Here is a 17474-nt window from a genome sequence, read left to right as displayed (position 1 = left end):
CCATTTCTCCAATTTGTCCAGATCATTTTGAATTATGACCCTGTCCTCCAAAGCAGTTGCAATCCCTCCCAGTTTGGTATCATCCGCAAACTTAATAAGCGTACTTTCTATGCCAATATCTAAGTCGTTGATGAAGATATTGAACAGAGCCGGTCCCAAAACAGACCCCTGTGGTACCCCACTCGTTACGCCTTTCCAGCAGGATTGGGAACCATTAATAACAACTCTCTGAGTACGGTTATCCAGCCAGTTATGCACCCACCTTATAGTAGCCCCATCTAAATTGTATTTGCCTAGTTTATCGATAAGATATCATGCGAGACCGTATCAAATGCCTTACTGAAGTCTAGGTATACCACATCCACAGCTTCACCCTTATCCACAAGGCTCGTTATCCTATCAAAGAAAGCTATCAGATTGGTTTGACACGATTTGTTCTTTACAAATCCATGCTGGCTGTTCCCTATCACCTTACCACCTTCCAAGTGTTTGCAGATGATTTCCTTAATTACTTGCTCCATTATCTTCCCTGGCACAGAAGTTAAACTAACTGGTCTGTAGTTTCCTGGGTTGTTTTTATTTCCCTTTTTATAGATGGGCACTATATCTGCCCTTTTCCAGTCTTCTGGAATCTCTCCCGTCTCCCATGATTTTCCAAAGATAATAGCTAGAGGCTCAGATACCTCCTCTATTAGCTCCTTGAGTATTCTAGGACGCATTTCATCAGGCCCTGGTGACTTGCAGGCATCTAACTTTTCTAAGTGATTTTTAACTTGTTCTTTTTTTATTTTATCTGCTAAACCTACCCCCTTCCCATTAGCATTCACTATGTTAGGCATTCCTTCAGACTTCTCGGTGAAGACCGAAACAAAGAAGTCATTAAGCATCTCTGCCATTTCCAAGCTTCCTGTTACTGTTTCTCCCTCTTCACTGAGCAGTGGGCCTACCCTGTCTTTGGTCTTCCTCTTGCTTCTAATGTATTGATAAAAAGTCTTCTTGTTTCCCTTTATTCCCGTAGCTAGTTTGAGCTCATTTTGTGCCTTTACCTTTCTAATCTTGCCCCTGCATTCCTGTGTTGTTTGCCTATATTCATCCTTTGTAATCCGTCCTAGTTTCCATTTTTTATATGACTCCTTTTTATTTTTTAGATCATGCAAGATCTCGTGGTTATGCCAAGGTGGTCTTTTGCCACATTTTCTATCTTTCCTAATCAGCGGAATAGTTTGCTTTTGGGCCCTTAATAGTGTCCCTTTGAAAAACTGCCAACTCTCCTCAGTTGTTTTTCCCCTCAGTCTTGATTCCCATGGGACCTTACCTATCAGCTCTCTGAGCTTACCAAAATCTGCCTTCCTGAAATCCATTGTCTCTATTTTGCTGGTCTCCCTTCTACCCTTCCTTAGAATTGCAAACTCTATGATTTCATGATCACTTTCACCCAGGCTGCCTTCTACTTTCACATTCTCAACGAGTTCCTCCCTATTTGTTAAAATCAAGTCTAGAACAGCTTCCCCCCTAGTAGCTTTTTCAACCTTCTGAAATAAGAAGTTGTCTGCAATGCAGTCCAGGAATTTGTTGGATAGTCTGTGCCCCGCTGTGTTATTTTCCCAACATATATCCGGATAGTTGAAGTCCCCCATCACCACCAAATCTTGGGCTTTGGATGATTTTGTTAGTTGTTTAAAAAAAGCCTCATCCACCTCTTCCACCTGGTTAGGTGGCCTGTAGTAGACTCCTAGCATGACATCTCCCTTGTTTTTTACCCCTTTTAGCCTAACCCAGAGACTCTCAACACTTCCGTCTCCTATGTCCATCTCTACCTCAGTCCAAGTGTGTACATTTTTAATATATAAGGCAACACCTCCTCCCTTTTTCCCCTGTCTATCCTTCCTGAGCAAGCTGTACCCATCCACACCAACATTCCAATCATGTGTATTATCCCACCAAGTTTCAGTGATGCCAACAATGTCATAGTTGTATTTATTTATTAGCACTTCCAGTTCTTCCTGCTTATTCCCCATACTTCTCGCATTTGTATATAGGCATCTAAGATACCGGTTGTATATAGGCATCTAAGATACTAGGTCATCTAGTCCAACCCCCTGCTCAAAGCAGGACCAATTCCTAGCTAAATCATCCCAGCCAGGGCTTTGTCCGGCTTTTGGGGATTTCCTCCTGGACGGTGATTTGAGGCCCAAAAAGCCGGACATGTCTGGGAAAATCCGGACGTATGGTAACCCTAGACAATGGGCTGTGAAGAGAGGACCCCGGTGACCTGACCAGCCAGTTTCAGCCAGAGGGGAGCAAAGGACGGCTGAGAGAGGAAGAGAGGAGGCCCAGGCAACCTGTTTACCTGGAACAGAAGACAAAGGACAGAGGCGGGACTTGGGGGGCGGTGATAAAGGATGCCCAGCTGGAAGCGGGGAGTGACGTTATTGACATGAACAGGGACCATATAGATCATTGTTGCAACCAAGGTCCTGTTGTGGCACCAAATCTTGTATAAAGGGGGTCAAATGAGGTGTCTCAGACAAGGTTCTGGTTTGCTGGTCATGGTTAGGCTCTCTGGGTGCATGGATCAGTTTTGTATTTAAAGTTACAAGATTGGCTCTAGACTGTCTGTATTTCACACTTGTGCTCTGCTTCTGCAGATAGACCTGGTGACTCAGCAAGGCAGGGCCAGGCCTAGGGACAGAACTCGGAGGTATTTCTATGCCATGTGCTGGGCAGCTTGTCTTTGGGACAAAGAAATCAGAGCCCACATGGCAAGAGACTATAAAAGGCTGCTGCAGATCCTCCATCTTGTCTTCAATCCTGCTTCTTACCTCTGGAGGGACTTTGCTACAAACTGAAGCTCTGAACAAAGGACTGAAGGACCCATCCCAGCTGGGAATGTTCCAGAGACTTGATTTGAACCTGCAGTTTATTCCATCACTGCTGCAAGCCTGAACCAAGAACTTTGCCATTACTGTATGTAATTGATTCCATTTAACCAATTCTAGCTCTCATCTCTATCTTTTTCCTTTTATGAATAAACCTTTAGATTTTAGATTCTGAAGGATTGGCAACAGCGTGATTTGTGGGTAAGATCTGATTTGTATATTGACCTGGGTCTGGGGCTTGGTCCTTTGGGATCAGGAGAACCGTTTTTCTTTTACTGGGGTATTGGTTTTCATAACCATTTGTCCCCATAACGAGTGGTACTGGTGGTGATACTGGGAAACTGGAGTGTCTAAGGAGATTGCTTGTGAGACTTGCGGTTCGCCAGTGGGGTGAGACCAAAGTCCTCTTTGTCTCGCTGATTTGGTGCCTTAGAAGTAAAGGAAACCTTTACTGTGACTGCCCTGCTCTGAGCAATTTGTCCTGAATTGATATTCTCAGAAGTGTCCCGCCAGGGGGGCTTTGGGCTGGGGGGAGAGAGCCCCCCTGGATGCGGGACAGACCTAGGTGTGCTGTGCTGAGGGAGGCCAGGTCTGAGGCCTGGAGAGTTTCCCATACTGGGTTCAGATGCTCAATAAACCCTCCTGCTTTACGCTGGCTGAGAGTCGCTTTGGTTTAGAGACTGGCGGGGGGGCATTGCTCCCTCTGGGGGTGGAGGCCCCGGGGGCCAGAGCGAGGGGACTCCCTGAGGGGGCCCACGGCAGACAGACGTGCTAAGGCTCAGAGAGGTGCGGCTCCAGGAGGTGGAGGGGCCTGACCCCGAGAGAGAGTGGACCCCTGAGAAGGGCTGTCGCACTGAAGGGGGTTCCCCCCACGGACCGCACGGAGCTGAGAAAGCCCGAGTCCTGGGAGTCCGTGACCATTGTAAGTGGAGTCTCTGTGCCAGGATCTAGGTCAGTGACAAGGATATTGAACAGAACCGGCCCCAGAACCGATCCTGCGGGATCCTTCTCCCATTTCAAATTCCCAACCAGCTCCTCCCTATTGTCCCAGTCGCAGGCCGAGCCGCCTCTCCTCAGGCGCCTTCTCCCCCCGCGGCAGGAAGCTGCCTCCGGCGCAGGATCTGGTCCCGCTGTGTCATTTCCCCAGCGGCGTCTGGGCAGCTGAATTCCGCCCCCGCGCACTGGGCTTCGGAGGGGTTTGTTGGTTGCTTATGAAAAGCCCCCCCGCCCCCGCGCGCTGGGCTTCCCTTCTGGCCGTCTGGCAGTCCCTGCGGGGGGTGGGGGGCACTCACCGCTTGATGGAGCTGTAGTACTGGTGGATGAAGTCCCGGGCCAGGGGCAGCAGCTTCTCCTTGGGTGGGGGCCCCTCGTCTGCCTGGCAAACCATCTGCTTGGGGAACATGAGGGAGCCCAGACACCGCTTCCCACTGCAGGGCAGCTCCTGGAGCACAGACAGACAGGCTATTGGAGTCAGACCCAGTATGGACCCCAGCTCCGGTGCTGCAGGGCCCCTCTCCCCCCACCAGTACCCCGACCCACAGCCCGCTGCTAGCCCAGCCCTGGGATCCCCCCTCCACAGCCCTGCCGGTGCCCCTCAGTCCTGACCCACAGCCCCTGCTAGCCCAGCCCTGGGATCCCCCCATCCTTCTTCCCAATGCCTGTGAGGAGTGGGGAAGTTTTGTAATATGTTTATGTCCACCAGGCACGGCTACACTTTGGGTGGAAGCAGTTGCCTCGCCATCGCCCCACTCCTGAAAGGAGCAGCGAGGTGGGTCCTCCAGGCCTGCCTAGAGAGGCTGAACAGAAGCAGCCACTCAACATGCTCAGCAAAAGGGAGGTGCAGGGTGGGAGCAGGTCAGTCCCTGGCAGGGACCAGGGGGCAGGGCAGGGCAGGAAGGGTCAGAGCAGGGTGGGACAAGGCAAGGAGGAGTGGGGCAGGACAGGTTAGTGCAAGGAGGGTAGCACCGACCCTGTGGATCCATGACAGCTGGTGGCAGCGGTGGGATGGTGACTCCACCAGGAGTACTTTGCAGCAGTAAACCAAGGGTAGTGAAAGGAAACAGCAAGACAATGGCGTGCAACCACCTCCCTGTGGTCATCGCAATCCTGGACAGGGAGACAGCCAAGAGCTGGGAAGCTGAACAAGGCGCAGGTGAAGGCATGGCTGGAGACAGATGGCTGGTCCAAGAAGCCGGTTCCAGACCCAGCAGGGTTCCAAGAGGGTCTGGAAGCAGCAGAGGCAGCAGCAGGGTGTCTATGAGACCTGGTTCCCCGTCCAGCAGGGGGTCTTCATGGCCAGGCTCCCCTTTGATGCTGGGAGTTGGAGCCGAGAGCAAAGCAGCTACTAGCGCACGAGAAGCAGCAACAACTGGAGCTGGAGAAGCCGAGGGGCAAGAGGCTCCACTAGGGGTATGTGGGGAAAGGCCCCAGTTTAACTGGGGGGGGCTACAGGTGCTGACCTCACTGCCTTTGGGAAGGCCTGGGATTTGAACCAGGCTGGCCTTGCAGACCGGCTCTGCAGTCTCACACCCTCGTTCGGCCCCCTGGCCATAGAATGGGGGGTGCACATGCCGCCCAGGCAGAGAGGTGCCCAGCCAGACAGAGGAGGTGGAGACAGGGGACTATGAACTGTTCACAAAGGCTCCAGGCCCCGGAGGCTCATGGGAAATGGTTTTGGGGGTGCAGAAGACCCCGGTGTGACTACATAGGAGCCGGCAGCCTGCTGGGCGGATCTCTCCGCAGATGGGGTGCGGGGTTTGTACAGTGAGATCTGTTCCCCTGGCTGAGCCTGGTCCCCATCTCAGTGAGACAACGGCAAATCCAGTCACCCGGACATGGACACCCGGCAACCCAGGGGGCTGAACACTCAGCCAAACATCTGTCAGCATCTAATCCCGGTGTGATGTTATTGACATAAACTGGGACCGTATAGATCATAGTTGCAACCAAGGTCCTGTAGTGGCACCAAATCTTGTATAAAGGGGGTCAAATGGGGGTGTCTAGGACAAGGTTATGGTTTACTGGTTATGATTATGCTGTCTATATGTGTGTATCAGTTTTGTAGTCGAAGTTATGAATATTGGCTCTATACTGTCTGTATGGCAAATTTATGCTATGCTTCTGGGTGACATCCCAGACAAGCTGAGATTAGCTCTGCCTAGCCTGCTTGATGGCCCATTAAGGACCATCGGCTATACAATGGACCCATTGAGAGAAGGCAGATACGCCTTGTACCTCAGCAAAGTATGCAGGGACTGGCCCATGTGACTCCAGACTCCATTTTGCTGTGATTTTCCACAGTAAGAACAAAGAGGTGTTCTTACACCTGGAAAAGACTATATAAGGCTGATGCCTCATCTCCATCTTGTCTTCAATCCTGCTTCTTACCTCTGGAGGAACTCTGCCAGAAACTGAAGCTCTGAACAAAGGACTGAATGACCCATCCCAGCTGGGGATGTTCCAGAGACTTGATTTGAACCTGCAGTTTATTCCATCGCTGCTGCAAGCCTGAACCAAGAACTTTGCCATTACTGTATGGAATTGATTCCATTTAACCAATTCTAGCTCTCATCGCTATCTTTTTCTTTTTATGAATAAACCTTTAGATTTTAGATTCTAAAGAATTGGTAGCAACGTGATTTGTGGGTAAGATCTGATTTGTATATTGACCTGGGTCTGGGGCTTGGTCCTTTGGGATCAGGAGAACCTTTTTCTTTTACTGGGGTATTGGTTTTCATAACCATTTGTCCCCATAACGTGTGGCACGGGTGGTAATACTGGGAAACTGGAGTGTCTAAGGAGATTGCTTGTGAGACTTGCGGTTAGCCAGTGGGATGAGACCGAAGTCTTAGTGTGGCTGGTTTGGTTTGCCTTAGAGGTGGAAAAACCCCAGCCTTGGGCTGTAACTGCCCTGTTTTAGCAATTTGTCCTGAGTTGGTGCTCTCAGTTGGGTTCCGCCAGAACCGCATTGTCACACCCGGGCTTCCTGCTGAACTGACATCTGGGTCCTTCCCCACTTACCCCACAGCAAGTCCTCTTGGCCTGCCTCTCCTCCAAGTCCAGTTCCTGTTCTCATTGCTCCGAGCGGTCACCTAGCCTCCGCTCCTCCAGCTCCAGCTCCTTCACTCTCAGCACCAGTTCCCATCTCTTCACATCCACTGGGGGGAACCCCGGTGGGAAGCCCCCCTCCTGGCTGGGGAACTGGGTCCCGGACCCCCTGCTGCTCCCCAGCTCTCCGGGCAGCCCGGGAGCCTGCTGGGATCTGGAACTTGCTCCTCCGACCGGTCACTCTCTACCAGCCGGGCAATCAGCTGCCCCGGGGTGACCCTCCCCACGCTCAGCCCTCTCCCACTGCACAGACCTCCCAGGTCCCTTGTAGGGAGCTGGTTCTAGGTCCTTTCCTTGCTGGTTCCTTCAATCCCCTCGTTTTATCGCTGGCAGATAGGAAAAGATTCCGGGGTGTGTGCAAGACCCCAGGTGTCCCTGACAAGGAGCTCACCACCCTGCTGGGAGAATACCCCCGCCTGTGGGGAAAGGGTGCGGGGCCACTACCGCAGAGGGCATGGATCATCTCTCGGGATTGGAGCAGCTGTTTAACATCTGCCCTCCAGACTTTAAGATGTGGTTAGTGGACCAGGTGTGCTGGCAAACGAGTTTATAAACAACAGATCTTGGTGTGACGTTATTGACATAAACTGGGACCGTATAGATCATTGTTGCAACCAAGGTCCTGTAGTGGCACCCAAATCTTGTATAAAGGGGGTCAAATGGGGTGTCTAGGACAAGGTTATGGTTTACTGGTTATGATTATGCTGTCTATATGTGTGTATCAGTTTTGTAGTTGAAGTTATGAATATTGGCTCTATACTGTCTGTATGGCAAACTTATGCTATGCTTCTGGGTGACATCCCAGACAAGCTGATATTAGCTCTGCCTAGCCTGCTTGATGGCCCATTAAGGACCATCAGCTATACAATGGACCCATTGAGAGAAGGCAGATACACCTTGTAACTCAGCAAAGTATGCAGGGACTGGCCCATGTGACTCCAGACTCCATTTTGCTGTAATTTTCCACAGTAAGAACAAAGAGGTTCTTACACCTGGAAAAGACTATATAAGGCTGATGCCTCATCTCCATCTCGTCTTCAATCCTGCTTCATACCTCTGGAGGAACTTTGCTACAAGCTGAAGCTTTGAACAAAGGACTGAGGACCCATCCCAGCGGGGGATGTTCCAGAGACTTGATTTGAACCTGCAGTTTATTCCATCGCTGCTGCAAGCCTGAACCAAGAACTTTGCCATTACTGTATGTAATTGATTCCATTTAACCAATCCTAACTCTCATCTCTATCTTTTTCCTTTTACGAATAAACCTTTAGATTTTAGATTCTAAAGGATTGGCAGCAGCGTGATTTGTGGGTAATACCTGATTTGTATATTGACCTGGGTCTGGGGCTTGGTCCTTTGGGATCAGGAGAACCTTTTTTCTTTTACTGGGGTATTGGTTTTCATAACCATTTGTCCCCATAATGAGTGGCACTGGTGGGAGTACTGGGAAACTGGAGTGTCTAAGGAGATTGCTTGCGAGACTTGCGGTTAGCCAGTGGGGTGAGACCGAAGTCCTCCTAGTCTGGCTGATTTGGTTTGCCTTAGAGGTGGAAAAAACCCCAGCCTTGGGCTGTAACTGCCCTATTTGAGCAATTTGTCCTGAGTTGGCACTCTCAGTTGGGTTCCGCCAGAACCGCATTGTCACACTTGGGTGGGGGGAGACCCAAGTCGGGGACTCAGAAGGGGAGTCACCCAGAGACCTCTCGGAGGTGGGACTCTAGGAAGCCCAATGTGGGGAGCCCATGAATGCTGGAGCAGGCAGCCCCTCCATGGGACCCGAGGGGTGGAGGGATGTAATTATTGTGGGCAAAAGGCACTAGGTGGTGCAGTGCCCACAGATAAAGGAGATCTTGGCCAGAGAGAGCCCACAATACCGGCTCTCTCAGCTGTTTGTCTATCCCTCAGCTCTGTCCCTTTGGAGAAAGTGGTCACCCAGCCAGGTCCTGGGGCAGAACTGGCCAGGGAGGAGTGGCAGACAGGCTTCCACACCAAGCCCAGCAGATAGGTCTGCTTGTACCCCCTGGATTCAGCCCCTCTGATCCCCCGTGGGAGCGGCAGGACGGGACCAGCTGGGAGATATTCATGGGGTGGAGACATTCTGGGACTGAGAACTCGGTGTGGTAGATGCTGAGGGACTGAGGGGGAAAGCTCCCAGATACACAGCCATTCGCCCTGCCCCCGCTCCGATCCCTGGGCAGACACGGGGGGGCTGGTGGAAGGGGGGCTGGTAGCTGGGGACTTGGGACAGGCTCCAGTAACCGCCAAAGAGCTGACCCCAGAGACTGGAAGGCAGAGGGGGCTGGAGCTAGTGAACAGCTGAATGGCCCGGCCGGTGGGGCGGAGGGAATTTCCCCTGTGAAGTCCAGGTTACCTGCCTGTCTGTAGCCAGACCCCTGGGTGGACCCAGACCCAGTAGTGCTCAATGCATACCTAGCCCTGGGGGGTGGTGGTGGTCAGGCCCCCGGTTAAGGTCCTGTAGCGAAGATGCATCTGAAATGGGGGGCCCAGAGAGGTTGGGTTGCACGACCTGCGGAGGTGCTGATGGGGGATGGATTGGAGACCTGGCCAGACAGCCCCTGGACCTTGGCTGTGGCTGAAGGGAGTGGGGTGGTGCTTGGCCTGGCACCGGCAATGGGTGGAACCTCCAATGGGGGGAGGCGATTACCAGGAACCGTGCTTAACAGGGCTGGGAACGAGGCTTTGTCCTGAGGTGGGGAAACTGAGGCACAGCCCGCGGGGGCTGGGCCCAAACCCAGCAGCTGAGCTCCAGACCGAGCAGCAGAAGAATCCCTCCTTGAAGAAGCTGAGGGCCCTTGTGGGCCCCAGTGTTGCAAGACCCTGGGGAAGAATGGCAGGGAAAGATCCCTGTAAGCAAAGGGATCTGGTACTGGGAAAACTGAACCTTGTGGGATCAGGGGGCAGCTGGTGGTTGCCCAGAAGTACCATGTCCCTCCCTGTAAACATCAGGGGGCCAGTGGTGTATGGAAGGACAGTGAGAGTGGGAGGGGAATTGGGGGTGGAGTACGTCCCGGGGAAAGCTCACCGAGCCCATGGGCTTGGCCAGGAAGACTCTAGCCAGGGCCCAAGGGAAGCAGAGGGGCTGGTACGACAGCGTGCTGCCTCCTCTGGCACCGGGGACCAGGGCAGGGGTCTCAGCTCCGTGCGAAGGGCGCCTGGGATGGGCCCTGTGAAATCATGAACCAGCAGAAGGAGGTGAGTCATGTCCTGGTGCAGCCCACTTGGGCGCATGTCCCATGTGGACACAAGAAGCCACACGTTGACAGAGAGCAGTGGGTGCTGGTTGTGTGTGGGCACGGGGAGGAGAAGGCGGGTGGGGGGGGTCCCCCGTGGGTCTCTTCCCTGAGACAGGAGCCAGCCTCCCGCTGGAATCAAGCCCCCTCTGCCCAGCCAACCCCTGCCCGCAGCTGCCCCCCAGCCAGCCTGGGCTCACTAGTCTAGCTGTCCATGGGGAAGGGGAGACAACACCTCCCCCCCACCAGGTGTTCCCCATTCCCAGTCACCAGGAAACAGCCCAGGCCCGGGCGAGAAAGGTCAGAGACATGCTGGCTCTAGGGGAGGGCCAGCCACCCACCAGCCCTGGGCCTCTCCCGTGGGGCTGGTCCCCAAGGCCGGGTCCATCAGACTCTGTGCGGACTCTCGGAAGCGCAATGCCATCACCGTGTCCGATGCCTGCCCCATGCCTCGGCCTGACAAGATCCTAAACAAGTGACCTCACTCCAGGGACCTCACCAAAGGCTACTGGCTGGTACCTTGGCACCCAGATGCTGGGTTGGAATCATCTCCCATCACCCATGGGGCTTTTGGGGTTCCTGGTCCTGCCTCTCAGCCTCAAGGGGGCACCTGCCACCTCCCAGGGCCTGGGGGATCAGTTCCTGAGGGGGGTGGAGAGGTGTGCCCGGGAGAGTGTCTTCAGGCCAGCTGGGGAGAACCGTGTCCCCCGTGAGGAGGAGCTGGGACACCAGGATGCTGGACAACTATAGAGACTGGAAGGGGAAGGTGGGGATGGCAGAGGCGTCGTATCTGGGCCACAAGGCGGGAAGCGTCCGTCTAAAGCCAGAGCCGGCCAAGGTGAGGGGGATCAGAGAGTGGCCCATTTCTCAAAGCAAGAAGCAGGCCCAGGTCTCTCATGGATGGCAGGTCTGTGTGAGAAGGGCGAGCCGGTCGGGGAAGTCTGGACCAGTGCCAGGCGCTCTGTGCACCGAAGGAGGCTCTAACCCAGGGGTAGACCCAGACTTGGAGAAGCTCAGACGCAGGGCGGGCTGCACCAACTGATAGGGGCTAATGCCCAGCCCTACGATGGGGTCTGATCCCCCAGGGTTATGAGATGGACGTGATCCATGTTGATAAAAGTTCAAACGTTCTAGCCAACGCTTTGTCCCGGAGTGGGGGCCCTGAACTTCCCCAGGCACCGGCTGGAGTGACCCCACTCAGTTCAGACTGGAAGGGGGATGAAGTGGGGGATTTTCTTAGTGTTTTGCATGAATATGGTGTGTGCCTCAGTTTCCCGGTGTGCTGCGTGTGTGACAAAGGGGTGGGGGTGGGGCTCGTTGGTGTGACCTCGCCCAGCAGTCGGGACCCCGGACAACAGCTGGGAGATGGGGGACCTAGCAACCAGCTTGGCAATTAGCCGGTTCCGGCCAGTGGGAGGACAATGGGCTGCAGAGTGAGGACCCAGTGACCGAACCAGCCGGTTCCAGCCAGAGGACAGAAGCAGGAGCGGAGGCCCCGGTTTACAACCCTCTTTCCCTGGAGAGAAGACAATGGACAGAGGCGGGGCCTGGGGCCGGGGGTATCAAATGCCCAGCGGGGAGCAGGGAGGCTCTGGGCTGGAGAGGGGGAGCAGGCAGAGCCCACCTGGATGCAGGGAGACTGGGATGTGCTGGGCTGCGGGAGGCCAGGCCTGAGGGTCAGAGAGTTTCCTGTGCTGTGTTCAACACTCATTAAACCCTCCTGTGTTACGCTGGCTGAGAGTTGCTCCGGGCTAGAGAACAGGGGGCATCGTCCCCTTCGGGGGGTGGGGAGATGGGGGGGGCATCGCTCCCTCTGGGGGGGGATCGGGGGGGGTATTGCTCCCTCTGGGGGTGGGGAGATCGGTGGGGGTATCGCTGCCTCTGGGGATGGGAGCACTGGGGGCCCACAGCAGAGCCAGGCTGCTGGAGGCTCAGAGGTGCAGGCCCAGGAGGCCGAGGGGCTTAACTCCGAGAGAGAGCGGCCCCCCGAGAAGGGCTGTTGCCCTGACGGGGTTTCCCCCGGGGACCGTACGGAGCCGAGAGAGCCGAGTCCTGGGAGTCCGGGACAGGGCGGGCAGAGGACCCGCGAGGACATGGCGTGTCAGCCGCTCCTGAGGGAGACGATTCCCGACTGTGCGCCCAGGGTCGTGGAAGAGCTGGAGCAGGACAATGGGGTCGGGAACGAGGGGCCAGGCCCAGCGGGGCCCAGGCCAGGGGCAGCCTCCAGGCCAGCCGCCCGTCTCAGGCGCTGCAGGGGCTCTGGCTGGACGCACCCAGCTGAGCTCTGGTCAGGCCCCCGAGGTTTACAGCCCCCCGAGATGCAGGGAGCCAGAGGCTTGGACTCCCCCCAGCAGCCTGGCACCCAGCCGATGGGTGACAGCTCCTCAAGCCCACCTGCACCCCCTCCCACGGGCCTGGGTCCCATCCCCCACCCCACGTGCCCCACGGCGCCGCCCTCACCTGCGTGGCCTGGGCGCTGAGCGTGTCGTAGGCGATGGTACCCGCTTCCCAGTTCTTGATCCGTGAGTATCTCGGGGGCTCAATGGGGCGGACGGGCACAGAGCTGGGGGCAGTAGAGGGGGGGCACAGTCAGCGAGGGGACCCTGTGTGAGAGCATCACCCCCACACAGCTCCTCTCCTGCCCCCAGCAGCGCCCCTCCTGCCCCCCTCTTACTACCCCCCCTGGCCCCCAGCAGCTCCCCTCCTGTCCCCCCCAGCAGTGCTCCTCCTGCCCCCAGCAGTGCCCCTCCTGCCCCCCCAGCAGCTTCCCTCCTGCCCTTTAGCAGCGCTGCTCCTGTCCCCCCAGCAGCGCCCCTCCTGCCCCCAGCAGCACTGCTCCTGCCCCCCCCCAGCAGCGCCCCTCCTGCCCCCAGCAGCGCCCCTCCTGCCCTTTAGCAGCACCCCTCCTGCTCTCTAGCAGCGCCCCTCCTGCCCCCCCAGCAGCTCCCCTCTCTCTAGGGGGTCAGTGGGGGCACTGTCGGGGGAGGGGAGGTCAGTAGGGGTGCCGTCGGGGAGGGACTCGGGGTCGCTGGAGGTTCTGTCTCTCACACCCATCTCTCGGGGACCCTTTTCCGGTCTCCGTCACGCAGCGTCTGGGCATCTCCCTGCCATCGGGTCTCTGCTCCTCGGGGGGCAGGGGGCAGGGCTGGGCCGTCACCCCCGGCCCAGGATCCCGTGGGGAGCATGTGGCAGAGCGGGAACTGGAGCCCATCCCCCGTGACTGCCAGCCCAGTGCCAGGGCCTGGGCGAACGGGGCTGTGGGCAGGGCAGGGCAGCTCACCCCGGTGTCCCCTCAGCCCTTACCTGGCCTTGGCGCAGCCGGCGCCGTCGTCGGGCACGGAGCCCCGTTGCCGGGAGCAGAGGCTGAGGGCACAGGTGCGGGCGGGCTCGTGCAGCACTCCCTGCAGGTTCCCCATCGCGCCTCGACTGAGCTCCGGGTCAACTGAGCTCCGGGCCGGGACCGGCAACAGTCACTTCCTCTGCAGGGGACGAACCGGGGACCTTTGAGTCACTCCCACGCCTCTGCCCGGCACACAATGGGGAGGGGTGGGCATGGAGCCAGGACTCCTGGGTTCTAGCCCCACCCTGGGGGCAGTGGGGGCTAGTGGTTAGAGCAGGAGGGTGTGGGGCATGGAGCCAGGACTCCTGGGTTCTAGCCCAGCCCTGGGAGCAGGGGGCTAGTGGTAAGAGTGGGGGTGGGGCAGCAGTCAGGACTCCTGGGTTCTCTCCCAGCTCTACACCTGATTTCTCATCTGTGCGGCAGATTAGCTGGTCCCTGGGGCAGGGCGCGTATCAGCGCCCGCCCTGCACTGCTCCGTGAGGCCGGGACACACGGGCTGGGCTTCCTCCCCTCCTGCAGCCCTGCTGGCGTTGGCAGCTGATTCGGAGCCAGGTTGTCCCCCTGGGGCTGAGGTGTCAGGAAAGCCCAGGGCCCCGCAGCCAGCGTGGGCCGGCTGAACGCTGTACGCGTGCCCCAGGAAGGGACCAAGCCAGCAGCAGCCACACACCCTGTGTCCAGCCCCAAGCCCCCCCAGCGCAGGGCAGTGCCGGCCCACGTCTGCAGATCCCACATGCCCCCGTGTCCAGCCCTGAACCCCAGCAGCGCCAGCCCGTGTCTGCAGACCCCACACCCCCCCGCGTCCCCCCCCAGCGCAGGGCAGCGCCAGTCCATGTCTGCAGACCCCACATCCCTGTGCCCAGCCCCGAACCCTGGCAGTGCCGGCCCGTGTCTGCAGGCCCCCCCCCCCCCCCCCAATGCCCAGCCCCGAGCCCCCCCAGTGCAGGGCAGTGCCGGCCCATGGTGCCTAGCCTTGAGCCCCCGGCCCCAGCACAGGGCAGCACCAGCTCATGTCTGTACACCCCACACACACCCTGCGCCCGGCTCTAAGCCCCTGGTCCCAGCACAGGGCAGCGCCGGCCCGTGTCTGCAGGCCCCACACAGCCCAAACCTGGGGCTGGGGCAACTGGCTTGAATCCCCAGGGGCTGCCTGGTGGCTGTAGGGCCTGGCCCCGGAGCCCCGAGGGGCTGCCTGAGACTGGTGGGGGGTTCCCAGCCACATGGCTGCTGCCCGGCTGCCCCTTCCACAGAGCCCTACTGGGCTCTGCCAGGCACGAGTCTTAGAATCACAGAATATCAGGGTTGGAAGGGACCTCAGGAGGTATCTAGTCCAACCCCCTGCTCAAAGCAGGACCAATCCTCAATTGTCCAGTCCTCATTGTCTTCTCTCCAGGAAAACAGGGTCGTCTGGGCCTCCTCTCCTCTCTTCTGTCCTATGGCCCCTCTGGCTGGAACCGGCTGATCAGGTCACTGGGGTCCTCTCTCCGCAGCCCATTGTCCTCCCACTGGCCAGAACCGCTGTGACTTCCGAGCTGGGCCTCTGGGTCGCCAGGTCACCAGTCGCTGGGGTATCCATCCTCCCGGCCATTGGCTGGGGTCCCAAGTTCCCTCTCCGGTCCCCTGTAACAACAAACTCCCTCTCCCCTCCCCTCGTTAAACCAGTAACACCCAGGGGCACTGAGTCCCACCCGCTCTGCATGCAACCATTGGAAAAACACAGAAAAAACAAGAAAATCCCCCACTTCGTCACAGACACATTCCTCTTTAGCAGACACAGAGCTTGGGGTCTCATTTCCCTTGTCCCAGCACACAGGACAATACACAGACAACTGCTTGGAGACTGAGGTAGCTCCCTCCATAGGCAAGTCAATACCCCTGACAGACACAGGCCCATTCCCTTCACTGTCACTATTCTCCACACAGATAACAGGTAAGGTCTAGGTATCAGAGGGGAGCCGTGTTAGTCTGAATCTGTAAAAAGCAACAAAGGGTCCTGTGGCACCTTTAAGACCAACAGAAGTATTGGAGCAGAAGCTTTCGTGGGTGAATGCCCACTTCATCAGACGCAAGGTAAGGTCTAGAGACACTCATCTTCCACTATCCTGCTGACTAGACAAACCATCAGCTCACCAGACTGCCTAGGCCCATCCAAACTTTCCCTGCCTTCCTCTCCCTTGTCCCTGCACACAGGGCTGGTTACAGACAAAGCCTGGGAGAGTCGGGCAGCTTCTTTACCAGGTAAACTGCTGCTCTCCACACGACACTGAGCTACTCCCAGCAAATCACAGTCACCTTTTTCAGGTTCCCTTTTACAAGCTGTACCAGCCACCAATCCATCACCCATCAAAAATCCACCCTTTCCTTCCTCAGTTAGGGCTTTACCCTCACTGGCACGGTCGCTGCCCCCTCCCCGGCACGGTCGCTGCCCCCTCCCCGGCACCGTCGCTGCCCCCTCCCCGGCACAGTCTCAGCCTCAGACTCTTCCTGACCTCGACCCCTCTGGCTCCCTGGGCCTTTGCATTATTCTGGCTATAGATTGGTAGGTTTTAAAGCCAGAAGGGACCATTCTGACCATCCTGCATGACAAAGGACAGAGACAACTTCTGGTGATAACTTCTGGATGAGCTTTGCAATGGTCTTCCCGGCTGAGGACGTGAGGGAGATTCCCACACCTGAGCCATTCTTTGTAGGTGACAGATCTGAGGAACTGTCCCAGATTGAGGTGTCATTAGAGGAGGTTTTGGAACAAATTGACAAATTAAACAACAATAAGTCACCAGGAGCAGATGCTATCACCCGGGAGTTCTGAAGGAACTCAAATGTGAAATTATAGAACTACTAACGGTCGTCTGTAACCTGTCATTTAAATCAGCTTCTGTACCAGATGACTGGAGGAGAGCTAATGTGACGCCAATTTTTAAAAAGGGCTCCAGAGGTGATCCCGGCAATTATAGGCCTGTAAGCCTGACTTTAGTACCGGGCAAACTGATTGAAACTATAGGAAAGGACAAAATTGTCAGACACAGAGATGAATATAACTTATTGGGGAAGAGTCAACATGGTTTTAGTAAAGGGAAATCATGCCTCACCAATCTACTAGAATTCTTCGAGGGGGTCAACAAGCATGCGGACGAAGGAGATCCAGTGGATACAGTGTATTTAGATTTTCAGAAAGTCTTTCACAAGGTCCCTCACCAAAGGCTCTTAAGCAAAGTAAGCTGTCATGGGATAAGAGGGAAGGTGCTCTCATGGATTGGTAACTGGGTAAAAGACAGGAAACAAAGGGTAGGAATAAATGGTCAGTTTTCAGAATGGAGAGAGGTAAATAGTGGTGTCCCCCAGGGGTCTGTACTAGGACCAGTGCTGCTCAAATGATCTGAAGCTAAAATGATGGGGTCTAAATTAGCTGTTACCACTCAAGAAAGAGATCTTGGAGTCGTTGTGGATAGTTCTCTGAAAACATCCACTCAATGTGCAGCAGCAGTCAAAAAAGTGAACAGAATGTTGGGAATCATTGGGACAGGGACAGATAATAAGACAGAAAATATCATATTGCCGCTATATAAATCCATGGTGCGCCCACATCTTAAATACTGTGCACAGATGTGGTTGCCCCATCTCAAAGAAAGATATACTGGAATTGGAAAAGGTTCAGAAAAGGGCAACAAAAATGATTAGGGGTATGGAACATCTGCCATATGAGGACAGATTAATTAAATTGGAACTGTTTACCTTAGAAATGAGACGACTAAGCGGGGTTATGATAGAGGTTTATAAAATCATGACTAGTGTGGAGAAAGTTAATAAGGAAGTGTTATTTACTCTTTCTCATAACACATAACTAGGCGTCACCAAATGAAATTAATAGGCAGCAGGTTTAAAACAAACAAAAGGAAGTAT

The 17474-nt window shown here is 55.7% G+C and overlaps 1 protein-coding gene across 1 annotated transcript in view; it reads right to left on the bottom strand.

Moving 5' to 3' along the window:
* NOS3 (nitric oxide synthase 3) overlaps positions 1-13761 on the bottom strand; it is a gene marked incomplete at its 3' end in the record, with an annotated part of 61008 nt that extends 47247 nt beyond the window's left edge. The window contains 3 exon segments of the mRNA XM_034759844.1: positions 4172-4320; positions 12698-12800; positions 13541-13761. Coding sequence (XP_034615735.1) covers positions 4172-4320; positions 12698-12800; positions 13541-13653 — 365 coding nt within the window.
* Positions 13762-17474: the final 3713 nt, after the last annotated feature.

Source organism: Trachemys scripta, chromosome 2, assembly GCF_013100865.1.
Source record: "Trachemys scripta elegans isolate TJP31775 chromosome 2, CAS_Tse_1.0, whole genome shotgun sequence".
In the NCBI taxonomy this organism is placed as follows: Eukaryota; Metazoa; Chordata; order Testudines; family Emydidae; genus Trachemys; species Trachemys scripta.
This window is presented reverse-complemented; position numbering and strand designations above follow the sequence as displayed.